The sequence below is a fragment of the Drosophila erecta genome, unplaced genomic scaffold (genome assembly GCF_003286155.1).
Source record: "Drosophila erecta strain 14021-0224.00,06,07 unplaced genomic scaffold, DereRS2 tig00000000-arrow-pilon, whole genome shotgun sequence".
Taxonomy (NCBI): Eukaryota; Metazoa; Arthropoda; class Insecta; order Diptera; family Drosophilidae; genus Drosophila; species Drosophila erecta.
The window spans coordinates 20,080,102-20,102,263 of NW_020825194.1; the positions used below are offsets into that span (position 1 = coordinate 20,080,102).

At 44.0% G+C, this 22,162-nt stretch overlaps 1 protein-coding gene across 2 annotated transcripts in view; it reads right to left on the reverse strand.

The window, feature by feature from the left end:
- The window catches only part of LOC6552076, a 44,296-nt gene that overhangs the window by 21,718 nt on the left and 416 nt on the right, over positions 1-22,162 (reverse strand). The window contains exons 2-3 of one of the 2 annotated variants that reach the window (XM_026975710.1): positions 14,460-14,629; positions 3,655-4,371 (exon numbers count right to left, since the gene is read on the reverse strand). In XM_026975710.1, coding sequence (XP_026831511.1) covers positions 3,655-3,838 — 184 coding nt within the window. In that variant the 5' untranslated portion in view covers positions 3,839-4,371; positions 14,460-14,629. The remainder of the gene's footprint in view (positions 1-3,654; positions 4,372-14,459; positions 14,630-22,162) is intronic. The other variant, XM_001979740.3, reaches the window with a different exon arrangement.

Below are 22,162 nucleotides of genomic sequence, written 5' to 3' on the forward strand. Positions count from 1 at the left end.
ATTCGTAGTAATCGCCCTGAGCTCGGTCAAAATTCCCCCCTTTGCTTGCGGCTGCCGAAGTTTCCCGAACTTCTGCATTAATACCAATTTGCACTTGTCAATCAAGGCAGCACTCCGCAGCCAGAGACCTACAAAACTTCTAATGAGCCTAATTATTTCAACTATTTAGCCAAATACAGAGACACTCAGCCATAGCCAAGTTTGCGGGGGGAACGGGAAGAAAGCATTCCAATGCTTGCCAAATTTTGCTAATGATAAATAAATTATGCGACAGCAACCGCACAAAATGCCAAGCCACCGACCCTCCAGACCAGCCAACCACCCAAGGAACCACAGCAGAAAACAAATAAACTCACTTCGCAATGCCAAAAGATAAGTATACGCCCCGTGGTCCCGTGGTCCCGAGGTCCTGCGGCCCCAGTGCTTAACACATTAAAGCCCGTGGGTGCGTGAATGGTATCGCATTACCGAAAGCAAGCGCACATGCGTTAATAAACAAAATCTGTTGCTAATGTACAAAATAAGTTAATTATGGCAACGCAAATGCGAAAATGCGGAACGCTCTGATGCTGGCGACAACTTTTGCAGCTTTTGCGAAAACTCTCCCTGGCTTTTTTCCTGGCTACATTTGGGTTCTGGTTAGGGTCGTGGGTATACTACATAGTTGGATGTGCACTTTTCCTGCACCCAGCGTTGTTCTTTGTGCGCGATAATTGCGTTTTATGGCTGTGGCAAGCAAACAAATAAACAAGCCGGCAAACAGACGAATCGGGATGGGAATGGCTATGGCTATGGGTATGCGAACATGCATTGTGGGCTCACATGCTGGCAGTCACGCCACCGGAACAAATAATTACAAATTGCATTAATAATAAACAAATACAGACGCGAGTCTAAGCCTGATTTGCGAATTCGATTTACCTTTTGGCCATTTTTGCGTGACTAGCATAATTTGTTTGCTGGCCGAAAATTCTGGCCCATCAGCCATCAGCGCCACTCGTTTGCCTATGGCATTTTCGCAAGTACTGGACCACAGGAAATTTACATATGTTATTTGTAATTTGTTTGCCTCCTGTCAATATTATTTTGCAATTAATATTTCAATGATAAAACCGTTGCATTTGTGGAGGGTTCTTGGGAAAAGGCTGCACAGCAGTTTTAGTTCCACAAATACTGTCGGATCAATAATACGGCTGAAAAGCCATAATTCTAAATAAAAAGCTGTAAGCCTACAAAATTGTCTTTTTTATTTGTTAGTCTAAGTAAGATTCATTTAGATTTCATCTACTGCCAGCTGCTTAAAACCTGTAACCGGAATATGGGGTATTTTCTAGTCTACTTCCATTCGACCTCTGAAGTGTATTTTTATTTGACGCATTCGAGTGAGTATTGAATTTATAGAGAATTGCATTTTGTTATTAGTGAGCAAATGGGGAAATTGATTGCGAATGCCCAGCGCTGGTTTACCATCAGTGTGCTCATGGGATTTATGGTATTTATATGCCGCTGATTATTATGCACTTTCGATAGAGCATAAATTGATGGAAACGAGTTTACATAGTCGACGGACCATGAAAACCACCCAAACCCCCCATTCGCATCTCCCCAAATATCAAATTAAATTTATTACTAATCCGCAAAGCTTTCAATGCACTGATTTACAGTCACACTTCTTTTCGGTGGAATGGTTATGGCCTGCAGTCCGTCGTACATCAGAACAATGGCAGCCCGTTTTCGGTTCTAATTCACTTTTACTAATACACCACTTTGCCGCCAACCCCAGCCATTAACCCCATCCATTAGCGCCGCGGCCTCCATTTAATAGGGAGCTGATGCCTCGCTTTTCGTTCTGCTGATGCTGATGCAGATCTTCAAAACGCCGTGAGCTGGAGTGCTCTGCACTTTGGGCTGGAAAAGACCTACAACAATGCGCTCCAAAGAGTCACGAATCTCGCCCAACACCAATGGAATTCCCACCCCTTCCTCGGCTACCGGAAAATCCACTCGAGCCAGAGATGTGTAATATTTGGAGCTACAATTTGAAGTTTTCGGCATTCTTAAAGAACGCATTTGTATCTAAAATTGCTAAATTAAGCGAATTATTTGTGTTTTTCTCTGTACATCAATAGTTATTTTTAGTCAACATTTAGGCGAATCTGTGCCTGCATGTGGCCTTGCACTTCCGTTTAGAAATTGGCAGGAAAAGGCCGCAAAACACCCAGAACGACTGCACTGATTGCAATCGAGGGAATGTCCCCATTGAAAGGCTGCTTAAGCTGTTCATTAGCAGCGGAGTAATGGAGCAACAGTCTGACACAGATTTGCTTTGGCAAGTGCGGATGCCCCTGCACTCGCCAAACGCCAAACGCCCCTCGATTCCATATTCGATTCGATTCCATTCCATTCGATTCGATTCGATTCGATCCGCCTCGCTTCGGTTGGAGTCCGGGCGCCATAGAGTTCAGTTTTGTGGCCATGGCGACACGGCAGCCGGAGTCATTAAAAACTTTTTACAAGCATTCGGCATCAGCATTAGCGCTTCTCGACTGTGGAGTGTGTGTGCGGGATGTGATTCCTCTGCTGATTGCCATTGACAGGGAGTCGAGTCGAGTGGATTCCCTGCCCGGATCGAACCCCTTTTCCACTGCCAGGATGACACCTCGCCACCGCTTAGGAACGCCTGTCAATCCCTTTTATTGCCCGGCACTCTACACTTCCCACTCGCCAGATCTTTGCCACTTCGTCAATCAATTGGCGGCTCTGTATCGCAGGCGATGTCCCTTTTATTTGTATTTTATTATGCCAAAGTGTTGTTTCGGATGTCATTTCAAGTATCGATTGTTTGAACCTACACTGAGAAAACAAAAAGCCCGAAAACAGCAGAACTGGTAGTTGGTATATTACATCAAATGAAAGCGAAGTTTAAACTGAAGGTTAGCCACATATTGCCCGAAATAGTTACAACTGTCTAGAATGGATACTAATATTTTTGTGCATTCTACGATTCTATTGTTTGTTTTAATGTGATGCGGTGTAAGTCGAACCATTTGTTGTGAGCATTTCTACTCGAAAGTATTTATATGTGTATGTAAGTTTGGAAAGGGCGGACGAACTTGGAGTTAGAGTCACACTGGAGGCACTTAATTGAGCAGCCGCAGCGTCCGACTTGGCAAAAAATAAGTGGAGCAGTCAATTGAGTTGGGGGTTGTGTGGTTGACAGTGCCCCATCCTCCAGATGCGCAGATACCACTTGAAAAGGGATGACAGATGGGGCGGGGTTGCTGAGTGGCGATGCCTGACAAATACTTCATTAAATTGAACAAATGAAGCTCCTAAAGTGCGTTTTAATGGTCTCGAATTCGGCGGTTCGAAAGATAGTAAGGATGCTTCACAAAGATGCTCTATGACTTATTGAAAACCGTTGGTGGGTGAGGTCGTTTTTCCCGTGAAATACGCAAATAAGGAACAAGTTCTATAGTAGAATTTTTTTCGATTCTGACACGAAGCAAAAATAGCACAACTTTTCTATGGAAACATTTTTGCAAGGTACAGCTATATTTGTTTGATAGCTTTTCAACCAGCATCTTTGATGTTCCCCGATTGGTAAACATTATCATTGGCATTATAATTAGACTAAACAAATGGCGCACTCACCCATGCTCAAAAGTAGAACGCCGAGGAGCAGCAGGAGGCATCTGGTTGGAAGAGTCCGGCAGTCGGATTTTCTGTGGCTCCGGATCTGGCGATGTCCCGTATCCGTGGCCCTGTGGCTTCCCATTTTGGGAATTTCGCTCAAGTCGCCGGCTGACAAATCTCCGCAAAGTTGCAACTCCAGCATTTCGAGGGGGAAAGTAGTATTGCGACGCGTGTCGGGAAAATGCCTTGCATTTGTGGCACACACAATTTGATAAACACTTCAGCGCCGCACGCCGCACGCCGCACGCCGCACTGTCTGCTTCTTGGGACTTTTGGGGGTTAAATGGGGATGGGACGGAATATGCAAATTATTAATGCTCGACTGGCAGCGGTTCGGTTTTATTTGCGCTTCGCAAATTGGCTCATAAACAAAATGTCTGCACTGCGCTAAAGAGCAGCCGGATAATTAATAATTTGCCCGCGCCGCAGTTTTTCACTTTCACTCAAGCTGGCTTTCGATTGGCTCTCCACGAATTTGCACATTTTGCTGATTGTTTATACATTTCCATTTCCATTTCCGCCCGTTAATTGTTCGTCGATTTGATGGCTTTCCTCTGGTCTTGATTTATTTTTTCTTTGATTTCAGACAGCACCCATTTGGCATCTGCCAAGTACTTCACTTCACGCACTCATAAACGTCCCTTGTGTCCAGCTGTTTTGCTCCCCGGAAGTGCTCTGCAAAGCGAAATGAACAACAAACAAACTTTAGTTATTGTGTAATTAAACAGCGCAGCCGTCGTCCCCCAAAACGCAAGTATTTGGCATGTAAACAAACACTGAAAACCGCAACGCAACGCAACACAACGCACCGCACATCCGAATCTAAATTTTCCCGGGAGCGACAATCCGCGCCTACGACAAGTTGACAGACGACTGAGGAGTTATCAGGACGGACCCAAGAACACACCCCGAAAAACATGAAGACATGAAGACTTCGCTGGGCTGGTGTGACGTAGCGCGGCGTTAGCGTTTCCAAAATTAGCGCGCTGGAAGGGCGGTGGCAGCATGTTGCTGGAACCACAGCAACATGTTGCCGGCAGCAGCCCGCAGCATTTAAACTACAAATGGCATTATATTCATGCTACTCAACCATCATTAACTGGTTGGCAAATATATAAATCATATTTGAGATACTAACAGTTTGTTAGCCCTATCCTCAGTATTATCATTCTATACCAGCCCAATTCTTTTGTATCTGTAGCATTGAAAATACAAGCGTAAAGCTTAAAAAAGTACAGCTGAAACCTCTTTGTTTGATTTATAGTTTCTACTAATTAAATTCAATTTAAACTTACATTATTTTTCGTTTCTCAACTGCTTACAAAAATTAAACTCTATGGAATTTACTTTTACGGTTCTCATAAAAGTAACACAGTTTCTCGCTGTGCATCCCCGAAGCCAACTTGAAAGTGATACACAATAACAAATCATGTGCAACAAATCCCGAAATGCAAACAAACCAAAGAGCAAAGTTTAATTTAACGAGAACAAAGTGAGTTCTTTGTGAGCCTGATTTTTGTTCCTGCTAATGAGGCTGTGCTCAAGTGGCAGCCTCTTCAGCCCCATGTGCACAATACTAAATATGTGAGCTTAACCCTTTCATGGCGACTGGAGGATGCGGCCACTTAACCCGTTACTGCTACTCCGCCACTGTTTGTCCTCCGCCCTGCGGTCGCTGCTCCGGCGTTTAGTTTATTTAAGTTGCAATTACTTTTCGCCAGCCCCATGCAACAAATTTCCCGGCTTTCATTGCCCGCTGCTTTGTAAGACTTCGGGGGAGTTGGCATTGGGTGGGGTGTGAAGGTTGCCCCTACATAAAGGAAAACACAACTAGATCCACTCAAGTGCAATGACATCATGGCAAGCATTCATAATGCTCATTAGCCGACCCCTTCGCCCCCTGCAACAACATCCACCCGGTGGCCATGTCAAAATGCCATTTTTATGTGGCACACGCGCTGCACTCTTTTTCTGGAAGCTTATCGATGCGGCCTCCACTTCCACTCCCAGTTCTGTTGTGCACTCGAAGAAATGCTGGAAGTTATCTTGGAGTACTAGCAAGCCATAGTAAATTAAATGGCACAGGTGGAGGAAAATGATTCCGTTTAAGAAATCGATTGTTAATATTGTGGAAGATTATACAGCCGACTGCAATACACACAGACCTTTTATTTAACAAAATTCTACACTTTAGTACAGGGCAGTAATCAGGATGTTCCCCGAGCAAGTAACGCATTCGCCCTCAGGTGAATCCCATAATTTTCCGAGTGCACCCACTCGGTTTTTATGGGCGGCATGCAGCACACCTCGATTAATGCATATATATCGTGGAGTAGGGACCGAATAGAGCTATATGGAGCTATATGCCACAGCAACATGCCCATGCACTTAGCAGTTTTATTGTATTGTTGGTCCCGTTGTCGGGCGACTTCCACTTCCAAACACACAGCAACCCCTTGACAAACGCAACACGTGCGATTTGAGAATTTTATAAAAGTGTTTATTGGCCTCCTCGAGATCGTGTTGGTGCCACTCGCTGCTCCCCGTTTGGTGCCACTTTCTCCCCCGAAGCGGGAACACGCTGACATTGACGACGTTGACAAGTTTTTAGTGCTCCAATGAAAATTAAAACACATAAAAATGGCTGAGAAACCGCACAATTAAATGGGCGGATTGGCTGATAGCCAGGATATTGGGGCGGTGCGGGGCGCTAGTTCCCTGGAACATATGGGTGTGTATTATATGGTTATGATGCCTCTACCGGGCGCTATAAACGGATCGAGTACTCCAGTTTTACGGTGGACTCAAGGCCAAGTGCTTTAGCACGGCTAAATTGTCCTCTGGGTGGTGCGATTAATGTTTAATCTAGCAAATTGCTTGCTGAATATGCAGCTTGGGACTAACTAACCAATTACCTGCCCCTTTTTTCTGCCATTTTTTATGGTGAAAGAAAAACTACTTCTGGTTCAAATATAATAAAACTGTTCTGTTTCGTATGCATTGGCAAACAAAAACCGCCTCACGATAACTTCAAAGAAACGCGTTTTAATTAAAAAGGCAGTGAGATCGCATGACATTGGGTCCCTGGCGAAGGCCCAAGAACTCCACCTGTAAGCCCTCAGTGGTTTTGTCAGTACATTGGAAAGTTTCAGCTCGTATCTGTGTCACATTTGCTGGCAGCCATCATCTCATTGCCACTGCACATTGTTGCTCTATTTAAAACAGCCCCACACATGCAATCTAGCACCTTGTCAGTCCATTGTGGCAGACAATTTGGTGTAGCTATTGGAACTGGTAGCACACGTTGACATCGCACCACAGAGAGTCCTGTCTACACGGCTGCCACCACCTCGTCCTGTCCTCCGTTGCGCCGCCCTTTGTCAGACCGAAAAATGCAAATTTCTTGACATGGGCAAGTACAAGATAATAATTCTCTCGCACATACCGACTGCCGAGAGGGGAAGCACTGCACTGCGAAAAATGCAGGACCCCTTAACTAATTACACATTGCCAGGCCAATGAAAAAATTCTGAACTGGAAAAGGTTCGATCTAAAAACTATAGAAACACACTCATTTCATAAAGGCTATCTATCAAACGAACATTTCCGCTTAAGTGTACTTTTTAATTGTTGTAAGCATTACTGTTTCTTTTTACTCTCAGTGTGCCGCCGCTCTTCCTCGCAATTTCCGGTTACCACGGAATGAATTCAATCTTTGCGGCAGTTCTTCTGTATCTTTGTCACACCCGAATTTATGCGTTACCTTGGTGCCAATTAAAGAAGGTCCTTATGCTGAATAACTTGCTCGAAACAAAGGCGGCCTGGGCGAATTTCAATGTCGCCGATTATTAGCTGCAGTAATGGCTACGGTAATGGGAATAACATGTAATGCAGAGTACTACTCGCAGATACATTTGCATCTGAAAATGCATCCTTGGCACATTAATCGATTCGCCCGACGGGCCAAGAGCGATTTCGCTTTGATTAGCGTTGCACAATTATACGCTGGCCGTAATCGAATGCAACTGCAGCTGTGTGCGAAACCCAAAGCAAATCTGAATTTGAATCCGAATTAGACGGCAGTTGGGCAGTGGAACAATCGCCGGCGGAATGCAAATGTGACATGCTCCACCCATCACTCCTCATTTTGGCCCAAATGGGCGCACCTTCTTGCATCCCGATTAAGCCCAAAACCCATCGCTGTTTGTTTCAATAAATAAATTAACCATCAGGGATCAAAGCGGAAAAGCGGGAGTTATGGCAACAACGACCGTATGCAAATATGTTAATGTGTCATAAAGAGGGCAACATTTTTTAATTATGCACACTTTTAATGCTTGTAATTGCACTTAAAGCGCTACAAAGCAGGCTTTAATGCCAGCTGGCAAGCGGACTGCTGTTCAGCTGAAACTGGAAATGAAAATGGTTAAAAAACTGAGCAAACAGCGGCGGATGTTCAGGTTGTGTTAAATGTTGATTTATGGCCAGGAAGAGCGAAGCACAATGCCCGACGGCGAATTAAATTTCCATATTAATGCGGATGCGAACTGAACTATCGGGAAGGGCCAGTTTATTTAGCCGAGCTTCCTTTTCATCTCCATGAAGCACCACAAGAATTCCAGTGCCAGTGCCCCTCAGAACCAAAATGAAACAAATTGGACCGCGGAAAAAATTTATGAAAATGGGGCAAGAATGGAAAAGAATATATCATTTCAAATTTTAGTTGCATGTAATCCACACAATGCTCACTATAGTAAAAGTATCAAGCCCATATGACAATCGTTAAAGTGATTGACACTGGACTACAGATCGTTGAGAATGTTTTTCTCTGTGTAATTCCGAGTTGTTTTCCCGCACTTTGACTATTTTGGATACTGTCTGCCATTTTGCATGGACGGCATAATAATCATTGACCTTTTTATGGCTGCCTCACGCGCCTTTTAATAAATTGAAAGCGCCGAAAATGTTTACTTCCTACAATTGAGGCCCCCGCCACGACAAAGGGAAAATCAATGTTCCAATAAGTCAGGGCCAATAACCATTCAAGTTGTCGTCATTCGCCGTACTTTTCCGCTTTCCACGACGACGGTGGCTTTGAGGAATTTTGAGTGAGGTTCGGGAAGGAAGATACAATTGAATTTCAGTGTTGGCAATTTAATTTCTTTTGTTGTCAGCGGCATAAACATTGATGGAAGTGCGATGAAGAGGTGGTTGGATGTTGGGGAGTTCTGGAGGTGGGGCGTTGGGAGGAAGCCTTTGGCCACGCCCACACTTTATGTTACTGTTATTGTTGCTGGCGTTTCGGTGACAGCAGGACAATGGCAAGAACACGCTGGGATATCCGGCATACAAAATTAAACAAACAATGACAAGACAAGAACTCAGCCGGGAAACTGCGTGCGAAGATGGGAAGAACTGACCCCCAAAGGTTAAAGAAAATCTCCCCAGCCCCCATGATGGTGGCGTTGAGGGAGTGGGCGTGTCTGCAGCTGCCACTGCGGAAGTGTAAGACACAGCAGGCGCTGCAACAATGTGTATACCACATAATGACACATGGACCGAAAGGGAAACGAGAGCCGAGCAAAAACCCAACCGAGCTTCACTCCAAGTAATATAAAAGCAATTTTCCCTAACATGCTCACACTGAGGGAAAGAAAATGGGGGGCGGTGGGCGGTGGGGGCGTAAAGCAGGGCAAGGTCACGCCTTGTTGACCAAAATTTCACTACAAATGAGTACCTATTGTGGCCGCTGTTGACACAGTGCGAGTCCGAGACTCTGGGCCACAAGAACTCGGCTCAGTCTCACGGCAGACTGCACAGAAATGAACTTGATTTTTCACTGGAAAAACTCAAACTCAACGTTGCCAACAGAGACCAGCACACTGGGAGAATATTACGCCAATATACTTTTATTCATGCTTGTAAAATTATCAGTATATTTGACTTGTGTATTGCTTTGAGAAGTTAATTTTTATAGTTTTTAAACTCAAATGAAACGTTAATGAGATCAGCATAATACTAACTAAAGAGCTTTTTACAGTGCTCCCATTGTTTCCCACTGAAGGCCAAAGGAGCTGTTGATAAACCAGTTCTGGGGGTTGGCTGTAAAACAATTGTTGTCGCTCGCTACACATTTTCTGTGGCCAGGACGCTTGACCCAATAAGCCCGGGGTCGGGTTGTGTTTTGAAAGAGGCGGGGAGCAAGCAGAAAGTACGGAAAAGCAGGCATAAAGCCAACTGAATGGACGGGCACTTCATGAACAACGGCGCAGCAATCAAAGCCAACGTGGAGTGGTAAATCCTTTACCACCTGCAGAATGGCTGCTAGAAGTATCATGCAAATGAGTCCCAATCAATCTAATCACGGCGCACAACCCCACTGAATATGTAAATAATTACGAGACGAATATTTACATATCCCAAGGAGGAAGTCAAATCAATTTAAACGTATCGCAAATTCGGCTAGCCCAGTGCTCACTTGAGCAGATCACTCGACTGATTTTCTGGGAACCTCTTGATTCGGAACTAACTTAATCACAGTCTATGGGAATTTGGTACACCTGAAAGTTGCTTCTTTTCTTGGTAGATGCTTGTGAAATATGTATAATGGCAATATTATTGCTATATTTTGAAGCAATTGCAAAGAGAGTGCTAACTAAAAACAGGATTTTGTGTTTCCTTAGCACACAGAGTATGTTTTAATTATGCTACGATGAATCGAAGCAAATCACGCATAGTTTTTCTACCATTCAACCCAAGACCAACGAAACCAAGCTCCGATTTTGGGTCCTTGTAAAGGAGCTGCCTAATGAGCGTTAGGCCGCCAATTCCCTGACTTTGTGACTAGGTATATATACAACAATGGCGCCATTAGCGTTGTCGTCAGTCGCCACTGTCTCCCCGCCCCTTTTCGTGGGCGGATGCTAGGTTTCCGGGAAATTGTCGGAAATGGCATTTTCAAAACGAAGATTTTGTTAAACATCCCATCGGCCGCTCACAGCAGCCATACATTGACATAACGACCCAGATGATGATGGTGATGACAAGCCAGCGATGGGGAGGCCAGTTGCCCAGGCCAGCTGTTGTTTGGCCAACTTTTGGCTCAGGTAAAACGCTGACAGCAAACAACAGAAAGCAGCCACTACACAGACAGAAAAGCCGATAAATAGAGCTCTGCAGTTAGTGCTAGTACGTCAACAATAAGTCTTTTCACGAATGCTCAGTGTTAGAACATAAATAAATGCAATGGCAGGCTTTAAGTCCAGGTGAACGTCCAGGAAATGGCGGTAAATGCGCGCTTGAGCGGCTTTAAGGCGCTTGTCCTCTCGTCGGTCAGAGGTCAGAACGCAAAGACGAGAGCCGAGAGCCCAAAACTCGGCTCTCGACACTTGGCCAACCACTTGTCGTCTAATGCAATCACAGCAGCCAATGCCACTGCAGTCGAGCTTTAAGTGCCAAAACACTTACTTAATGGAAATTACTGGAGAGCCCTCCCCGCCACTCGACATGGCTCAGAACATCCATCGATAGGCCAAGGCATCTCAACTGGGGGTGAGCAATCTCGATGGGGGGCACTGGCACTCGCACTCGCACTGGCACTGGGATCGAAATTGGTAGCCACTTGAGTGTGTCATGTCCGCACGATTTTTGCTAAAAATCATTTAACGGCTATGTGCCGGAAATGCGAGACGTCCTCGGAACAACACTGGCAAACATCCCCGAGTGACGCACCGCGCCAAAAGAACTTTCCAAAACCGATCATTTAGTAATGAAATGCTAACTTTATTCGCAGTCGAGAGTAATTCATAAAAAGTGCCCGATTTGAAGTGGGTTTCTGTGGGAACGTTAAGCTCAAAAATCTGTTTAAAGGTATTTATTTACAATTTAACCGCATGAAATATGTTTAGGGCTCAGAAGTGAAAGATGCCCCTTATTGCTGACAGTGCAGGCCAGCAGATGCGAATTTCTGCCAATTGATTGAAGCCAGGACGCAGGATTGCTTAAATTTTTCACTTGCTCGTTTTCGGCACTAATGTCACCAGCACGTAATGCGAACGTGTAGAGCTCCATCGCACGGCCACGCCCCCTGTACTTTCCCATTTTCCGCCCACTCAGCGTGCGAGTGTGCGAGTGTGCGTGTGTGCCTAGCAATTTGAAAATTGTTGTGTTCAATCAGAGACGTTTTGCCAGAGCCTCGCAGGGACAGCCCCTCCACATTCAGCCACTTGCCCATCCCCCATCGAATCGTCGTCATCAACATCTCTGCAGATACCGGGAGAAATTCGGGAAGAAACTCGGGGAGAAATTCGGGGAGAAATTCGGGGAGAAATGTACGGAGAAAGTGGGAAGGAGTAGTGTAGTCACGTTATCGATGCTTGAGCAAAGCTTGTTGAACTGCGAGTCCGGCAGTTGATGTCCAAAGTTCAGATTGCCGGACTTTTGGTCTGTTTGCCATGCAATCGTGGGGCGTGTTTGATGTTTATTAGAATCTGTGTCGGTAGCTCTCCAGTGGTTGAGTCCACAACCGATCGAACAGAAGACCTTAAAATGTTGCCAAAAGTAGTGCGATTCTAATGGAAGGTGTGGAAAACATGGTTTTTAGAGAGATCTTATAGACCTTGAATGGAACACTTATGTTAGGTATCAGTTGAATCTAAAAATGCCCTACATACGAAGGTGTGCTTTGCGTTTTGTATTAAATACAACATTTATTTTCGAAATATAACCATAATTTGCAGTGAATTTTTCCCCCAAATAGCATTTATGGCAACATAATGGTCCAAACCCCATTAGTATTTCATTCCAAAATGTATGCACAACCCATTGACCTAAAAACACGGTGGAACTCTGTGAAATATACGCAAAAGTTACACGCAAAATGCATAAGAAAGCACCGAAAAAATTTGTGCATAAATAAGAATTGAGATACACGGAAAAGGATAGGAAGCTGGGGAAAAAATGTTTGAAAGGAGCCGAGGTCCCAGGTCAGGTCAAAGATAATAATAATAAAAAACCGCTCAAACATGTGCCAAAAAAATAACTGAAAACACAAACAACAAGAGCAATAAAGTAGAAACAAAAGAAAACACAAAAACACAAGAAAGTGCGAAGCAAGAAACTTGAAATCTTTCTTCTTGGCCGTTTTGAGCATTTTTTATTTTATTTTGCGTGGAGTTGAGTGAGTTAGCGTTGGCATTTGTCAGTTGCTGGCTGTCAGCGCTCACTTCCTGCCACGCCCCCTTTCGCCGCGCCCCTCCCCCGTCCCTCAACCCCCCATTTCTTGGCCGGGTGGGGCGACTCACAGAGTCTGCAACTTGCCGCAACTTTTAATAAACTTGGCAAGCATTTTTTCTTTCAACCATTTTGTTCCGCTGGTTCAAAGGTTACGCGCAAGCACACACACACACTTCCTAATTTATATAGATACGTAAAATGGGGCAACGAAAAGGAAGAAAAAACGCTAGCAAAGAGAAAGTTTTACAACCAAACTCAAATTGAAGCAGTTAAATGGTGTATTGTTTTGCAAAATACTTGACCGTGGAGTGAGAAGTTTTGACCAACAAATTGTCAAGTTTTATGCACGGCCATTTGGTGAGATTTTATTTTGATGTCTTCGCTGCTTTCATGCGATTTTTATTGCCTCCCTGCGCGTTAGCGTCTTGATCAGGAATCAGGCAATGGAAATGGCGACGGCGATGGCGATGGCCATCCTAAAACAAGGACCTCGAGGAGGAACCACATTATTATTGCTGCCGCTTCTGCATTAGACGCTAATTAGTGGCAGCTACAAAAACAACGCCTCGCAAATTAGTGTTGCATAACTCCAGGCGCTGCAAGTGAAATATTTGCACATTTGCGCAAGCAAGCCACCAAGTTGTTGCAGACACATGCTCGCTGGCGTGTGTGTGTCCGTCAAACACGGCGCACACACCCACAGGCAGACACATTCAATTTACACTGGGAGAAATGTGTTGTGCATCGAGGCGAGTACTTATTTACAGTAGACTTCCCTGCTTCATCTCGCAACATCTCGCCTCAGAGAAATGTAAGTATTGGCAGACAACACTAATTATTAAAATTTAATTTATTTAGCACTAGGATCGGTACGTTTTACGCTCAGTGCTGTTATGTGCTTAGTTCCTGCTGCTGATGTGGCAACCGCTGCTTTGGTGTGTGTGTTTTTGCTTTGCTGCGGTTGAGGCTGCCAAAACTTTCAAATGAGACCCGCGTGTCGTTGCAATTATGTTCAAAATAGCATTACACCTTCACCACTATGAGAACAGTAGAAGCTATTTGCACCCCGCCGTGGCACACAGTTCGTTGCACTAATTAAAGAAAATTCCAGCGGAAAACATCGAACTACGAGGGTGACTACAGGGCGTAAGCGCCATTCATCTGAACAAGAGCTCAAACATTTGCATAAATTGTTGCTCGGAATATAACTAGGAGTAATCTATTTTCTGCTGTGGTTGCTAAAATATTTGCTCTCTGAATTCAAACAATGTAAAGGAAAAGCAATGGAAGACCAAGCTAAAATGAAGAAAACCCAAGCAAACCAAGCTCGAAAACAGGCAGTCGACATGAGCCATTCATTATTCATACATTCCAGGCTGATTTATTTATTACATATTTAATTTGCCTCTGTCTGCGTCTCTGGGGGCCAGCTGTTGCTTTTATCTGGGCATAAATTAAAAACGATTGCAAATTTAATGAAACGTACATATGTAGATACAGGAATACACCTACGCCAATGTTTTTCTTACCGTGTAATTAGGTTTTTTATGTGTAAAAAGGGGTATGCTGTTTTTTGTAGAAAAGTCGTCGAAAAACCCGTTTCACTTGTCCATTTCATTTAACTTTGATAAATGAATAATAAACGTAGTTTTGTTCACACAAAAACGCTTAGCCGCAATAATCAACTCTTTGAAGTCTTCTGAAAAAACACACAATTTCAAATAACAAAGTTATTATTATTAACAGCTGCTTAGCACCACACATTCCACCGACCTCTTCAGTTCCACTTAATGAAAATTATCTTGGCTACAACTCAAAGGTATTTCAACAACAGCAATTTTAAGCTCTTCTGTTATTTTTCGTTGAACTTCTTAAAAATGCCGACATTAGCATACATTTTGATATGCAGAAGCACATGTCTGAACGATGGCACTTTAATAAGCAGCCATTGGGTGAATTTGAATGCTCCAAGTGGGTCACCATTCGCCTCCTGGATGAACTTCTTTGATGTGGATGTCCATGTGTAGGGTGGGGGGGTTCAACGAATCTGGTTGGCACCAGCACTCGGAGTGGAAGGGTATTTTTCAAGTACTGACAACGACTTGTAGGTGGGTCACAAGTTCAACACTCGGCGAAAGAATCAACTGCTGCCATTTCATTCAGCTGCCTGGCTTTCATTTAATAATTCACTTTCATTAGCGGGGAGTGAAATAAAACTGTACGACCGCAACTTAATGAGAGCACCCCACTCTAACACCCACCGCCCACCGCCCACCGCCTAGTACCAGTGTTTCAGGCTATGTGCCACGCCCCGCTCATTAAAAGTAACCAAACTGTTGGGGACCGCAAACCAGATGACGACAACAACAGCGCCGTCTACAAATAGGGCCAACAACACGTGAAAAGCGGCCAAAAAGGCAGCCGGCAAGGAGCTATCTCCTGCCACCCCGCCCACCCGCTGGGTATCTCCCCGACTTCCTGTTCACGTTACAGCTATCAACGCTAATGACAAAAGCGCGCAAAGTTTGCATTTACTTGGAAAGCGAAAGGACACTAAACATGCCCACAGGGTGTGTCCGGCACAAAAATCACAAAAGAGCATAAAATTAGCGAACGATGTCGCTCCTCATCCTCGTCCTCATCCTCGTCCTTTCCTGTTTATCTCCCTGGAGCGAGCAAGACTTTGTGTCCTTGCACGGCAAAAAAATGCAGAAAACAGTCATTAATCCCACGGACTAAAATCAACACAGCTTCGTGGCATGAAACACTTAGGACACCAAGTGCTTAGTTTCCTAGGAAAACATTGATTGCTTACTTTTGCAAGCTGACAGATAGAAATCAGACATTAAATACCCACTTTCATATGCAGTTTTCCCGCAGTGCACTCATTTTAAATTTCCCCCAAACAAAAACCATGGGCGGGTGGGGCCAGGGACCTGGAAAACAAGGATTGGGGACAGTGGCACTGCCAAAGTCCGAGTTGGTGGCTCCTCTCGCCCAGCGCTGCCATGATGAATTCATGCCATCATTTTGCTTGTAGCAAAACTTGTGATTGTTGCTGTTGTTTCCGAGCTGTGCGGGCTGTGTTTTTTTCGGGAGCTACTGCGTCCTGATTTTTCATCCGCTGGCCCAGCAACCACCGCCCATCCGTCCATCCATCCATCCATCGCACTTACACGAGTTGGTCATTAGCTACGCCTGCCAGCAAATTATTTGGCTGGGTGCGGCAATGGGCAACCATATTGTTGCTGTGGTCCCTGTCATTGTGGTTGTTGTAGGCGGTTATGATAAACATCAGTGCAGCATCAAACATCGGGGGGGACTTTGGAGAACTGGGTTTCTGGTATCCGAAATTGGAAATTCGGAGTGGGCTCTATGCAGTGGGGCACGAGCTTGGCGTGCGTTTAATTTTACAGATGGGTCTGGCTGGAGTTTTGTTCCGCAATTTTCATGTCAAGTACTTAAAAAAGTTGCTGGCCAAATCATCGGGGAGTCGTTTGGGTGCACGGAAAAAAAATTCGCGTTGAAAGGGTAGATAAAAATAGGGTGAATAAAAGAGTAGCTTAATACAAAAAAGTGGCTTTTCAATTTGCTTGCTCTATATGCAAAACTAAACGATTTTAAAACGATTTTTTGCCGAAACTATTTTTCTCCGTGTGTAGCAGCAGAGGACCTGTGGACAAATTGCTTTAGCCATGCAACATGCTAAAAAATTAACGCAATTTTTGTATATTTTATTCAGTTAATGCGAGGGGAGTGGTTTCCTGGAAAATTACGCGAATTAGCGGGTGGTACGACTGCCTTTTATGGAGATAAGGTTTTGCTTTTGTCTATTTTTTCACGATTTAATAGACTCGCTCTTTTAAAGCCAGCTGTAAGTGCGATGCCCATCTAGTACTCGTACATAAGTGACTAAAGTCGATTAGCATTTTAATGAGTTTTTTCCATGGCCAGACAGATGAAATTATGTATATACGTATTTCATATTAGAGCAATGCAATTTCATGGGCATTACGCATACGCAAGGTAAGCCCGATTGGATCGCATGGGATATTAAATTGAATTGACTAACGATTCTTCTGGCCGCCGTCACTCCTATAAAAATGTAAATTTTTCTTTTATTGTTCCCAGATTTATTAGATGAAATGTATGTGTCCCAATAACTGGGAAAACTGCTGATTTGCAGGGATTATTCGGCCAGCAAATGTCGAGGCCATACATCTGCCAAACATATAGCACATATATATAGATGTAGGTAGGAGTACGGCGGTTTTATGTCGCACCCCACGTGGCACAGTTTTTATGTCTTTGTGAAAAATTTATGATCGTTGCTAACTGTTTTTATGATTCTATTTTGATGATTGTTTTGGTTTTTCGGTTTTGCCGTGACTAAGCCCTCGGCTTAGATTCCAGCCGTCCAGTGAAAACATAAATAAAATTCCACTTCGCTGGCGGTGTCAGATTTGCATTGTCTCGTCGCGTTGCTAGGGATTTTGGGCTTTTAGCATGTGTCTGGAAATAGATCACAACTCAATCGATTTTCCGCGGCCGAGTAAACAATAAGCCGGCGTTATAACCAGCATAATAGAAATGTTAACAACGGCACGTCCTAATCAATGGCGTTTCCGAGTGGGACAGGGCGTGGCCCCAACAAAAATGCCGACAGGCTGTCCATCTGGCCAACAGGCAGATAAATTGACAGATTCCCCACTTGGGTATGCCAGCAATGTAGTCTGGAAATTGCATAAAGGCATGATTTAATGAATTTCCGGCAATAAAATAATTTAATTTCGGCCTACTCGGCGGGCGAGTAGCTGCCTCATCATTAAGAACGTCAAGAGGCTTTCGAAAAATCCCAAAAAAAAAGTGCGCAAATCTCCGCATAATTTAATAACGTCAAAGTTGGGCGCCTCTGCTCCATTGCTCCAATGCTCCATCGCTTTTTCGGCTAAGGTGGTTGGGCTGCGTGTCGCATAATAAAACGCCAGGCTGACAGGAAGAAGACGCCTTTTGGCCAGGATTTCTTGGCTCCGCTTACATGGCAGCCTGGCTAATCTATGAGATGTGCTGGCTGCCACCTAAGCCAGCAGCTTTGATATTTCAGCATTAGCCCCATTAAAGTCAACATTATGAATTTTAATTTCGTGCACTTTATGCGAAGAGGGTACACTGCGCGGAATGGGCTGGAAAATTCGTGTATACGCTGTGCATATTAAACAATAAACTTTAGTATCAATCGGTGCTATTTTAATTTCAGCACTTATTCATTGATAAATAACATTTGGGCGTCTTATCAAGAAGTGCATGAGTCAGTGAAAAGTAACACTTGGGCTTACTGATTTTATCCCCTTCCAATTTCATATAATCGAACTTAAATAGCTGAATATCGTGCCACGTTTTCATAATTTTGCGCTCTGCAGCGGTGTGTCAGGCTCAATTAAGTGCGAAGACTTGTCGAGGACGAGGCTGCTTTCAGGATTGCCAGCACAGCCAGGGCATCCTGCACTTGTCAGATGCTGCTAATGCCACGCCCACTGCATTGGCAGTGAAAACAAAGCCACAGATAAAAGTTGAAAGGCATCCGGGGCTTTGGCAAAGGGGGGCAAGAGGGGATGTCAAGCAGAGTCTCGGCAATCGCCTTACAAGTGCAATGTCAATTTGTGCACAAAGGGATAATAAGGATTTATGTCAAATGCTGGCGCTGTTTGAGTTTTGCCAATATTTTCACAGATGACTACACTTGCCTCAAGTGAAAATAAAACGCGGCTTAAGCAGCAGTCGCAAGAATAAAATAAGCCAAAAACATTTGGAGAAAGCACAGACGCGTGTTTCATCTCAGACTTTACTGGAAAAATAAAGTAATAATTCGGCTTGAAATGGGATATGCCTAGGGTTTCACGTTCTCCCTTTAAAAGCTGAAACATGAATGTGCAAAACGTATGCATTGTGAAATTATTTGTGCAAGATATTAAATATTAATACAAATATTAATAAAAAGCTGATAAAGAATATGCATATTTTTGACGAGCACTTCAAAGCGCTTATAATCTCAACTTTGCACTCAACCACCTAATGGCTACTTAACTTATTAATTTCCTGTATTAACAACAACAACCTCTTTACAAGCAGCTCTCATTAAAACTGCATAAATACACCAGACAAGCTATCAGAAAGCAATTTTGCCAATAGCTAGCCCCAAAAACCGCCCTCAAAACTCACTTGAAAAGTTTTCAACTTTCCACCGACAGCAGCAGCAACAACAGCAACAGCAACAACACGAGCATTAAAGGAAACACTAAGGATACAACAACAATGGGCCGAGCAAGCGCAACTTTTTCGAGTAGGGAGCTCAGAAAGTGCGCTTTGATGCTTTTACAAGTTTTTAGTGATTTTTTTATGTAGCCTGCTTTTGGAGCTACTCACACACACACACACACACACACCCAAACGCAGCACACACACACACGGACAGTCGAGGGACCACCGAAAGCAATCAGTTTGCGGTACACAGTGTGGAAAAGGGGATCCCCCGGCTTGATAGAAATCATGCTGAGTTGTGAAACGTAAAATTGAATTTACTCTGCCGCTTGCCCACATTACCCGACTCACACCGAGATTTTCCATGTGGCCGACAGTTTTTCACGCTTTTCACCACCAATTGTCAGCGGGACAAAAGTCTGCTGACTGCGTCGGCCGCTTCAGTCATAAATCATTTGGCATTTGCCATATGCCATATGCAAAGGGCTGGCTATTGCTATCACTAAGCCCGGCATTAAACTCGGCTTTGACTTTCATTCACCCAAAGATATGCCATGTACAACTGCGCTCAAAATAGTAATAGAGGTCCTTGGAACAGGAGTACACTCGTAGGTGGTCAGATACATGTTTTTATTTAACTTTTCCCTGATTATTTTCATTCACTAAAATCCTTAAGTAAAACTAGTCAAAATCACATTCCTTTTACTATTAACCCACTTACTACAGATCCTTTTACCACTAATATTTTAAACAGCACTGTGGAGGTTCTCCCCATCGATACCCTTGTCAAATGTACAACATTTTCCTGGTAAGTGAAATGTGCTGGTTTGCAAAACAAAAGCTAATGATTTAGTTTGTGCAAAATGTCTACCTCAACCCAAGCTCTGCTGTAATCAGCTTAAAGTAGCCCAATGGAAGTGATTCAATTGAACCCAGACAGTCGAGTTGAGTGAGTTGTCGGCTGTCTATTGTTGTCTGTTCGGTTGAATTGTTCATGTAAGTGTTGCGGTCTTGGCCATGTTTGCAGCCATTCCTGTTTATTTAAATGTAATTAATCTCAGTAGAGCTGAGACTCTGGACTGGCCGCAGATCCAGCTTTAGCATCGCATTTGGCTTCAGCTTGGGGCTTAGGCAATTAGTTGCCAGCTAAGAGGGCGCTGTTAAGCGTGGGCGTGGCCAGCGGCTTTTGGAAAATCTCATTTCCCTCGGACCGGCAGGATAATTCTTATTTGGCTCTACAAGCCATTTAGGTTAAGTTTTTGGGCCCTCATCTTCAGCGCCGAGGGAAATGGTATTTTCATAAATAATATAGTTAAGTGAATAATCATCTGTGTCCAACGGATGGATGTTGCACCAGAGATGAATGATTAATTCTGGAGCACACTCATACATAATTCGAACTTTTTGATACACCTTTCTGCATGTATTAATTAAAAGTGGTTGTTCCTCTAAACTCTAACAGTATCTTATTGTTATGCATCTTACTAATATTAAATAGTTATAATATTTCTGTGAAACGTTATGGACATAGTGGTTTCAATCGTGGCTAATCAAGATTATTCCGCTTAAAATCCCTTTTCTGGCGAACCGCTTTTAACTCTAAAATAAACTTTTTGGCAGCGCTCTTGACTTTTAAAGCGAACGCAATCTAACCGGCCCCAGCGTAATTAATCCAATTTCGTTGTGCGATATTTCACACTTAAAAATCAAACTCTGGCAATTTGTTACACTCCCTCGCACGCACCCGAACACCCGAATCTGAACGGGGAATCCAGGAATCCAACCCAAACCCAAACCGTTGCAGAATTTGAGCCAACGATACACATGAGACGGCGCCGCTTGAAGCGGACTGAAGTGGAGTAAATGGAGAATGGAGTTGGGGCGGATCGGATCGGATCGGGCGGTCGGTTAGGAGTACGTGAGCCCCGCCAAAAGTTGCGCAAATAAATGGCAGTGAAATTTTATAGCACACTTGATAATTTCGGCAATAATTCAGAGCGGCTAATCACCGCATAAATAATCTTAAGGACAGACCTGCTAAGCTCCACTCGCCACTCGCCGCAGCAAGTACATCGGACCATGGCGCATATATCCGCCCGATTTATATATATTTATTTGTGCGCGGTGCATGTGGCGGAGAAACAAAAAACAAGCTGGGGAGAAACAGCCAGACACTTGGTGACAAAAAACAGCAATTGAAATAGGAATATATATGTACTGCTGTACGGAGCAGTGATGGCTAAGCGGCGGAACGGAGAAGCAAACACGGACCAGCAGCATCCAAAACTCATGAAATCGAGAGCTCGCTCGAATGGAACGTGAGCGAAATTTTTGCTAACGAATGTTGACTCTGGCAAAGTACTAAAATCAAATAAAGCCAACAGCTACAGCCAAAACAAAAACAGCAAATCAAACAAAATTAACAATCACTTGGTAGAAGTTAGCCCAAGTTGATGAAGACAAACGGCGGACTGCGTCCAACGGAGACCAAGTTCTCGGACAAACTATTCGGTCATATTGCAAAATTAATATATAGAGCATCGCCAACTTGTGGATCAGTCAGTATTTAGTAGTTCGTATTTAGGAGCAAACAGAAGCCGTAAATCCATAAAATTAACTTTCAGCTGGCAAAGTCACGGTTTCGGGCGCCCATCTCAAGATCCTGTTTTCGGTATTGTGTGACTGTCAGTCTGTCAGAGGAAAAACAACGAGGACCACAAAAATGTAGGTTACACACACACACTCACGCATACACACAAGTAAAATAGGAGGAGATACATTGCGTATACGCCGCATGTGCCACGCGAATAGCGGAAAGGAAATAAAGGGCAGGAAAACAACAAAATAAGAAATTTAATGCGAACGCTGCGTGAACCGAAAGTTTAAAGCCGACCAAATGGCAGTCAGGCAGTCAGGATGGCAATAATTTGTATAACTTTATGGCGGCACAGGATCTAAGACTGCTATTCCCCCG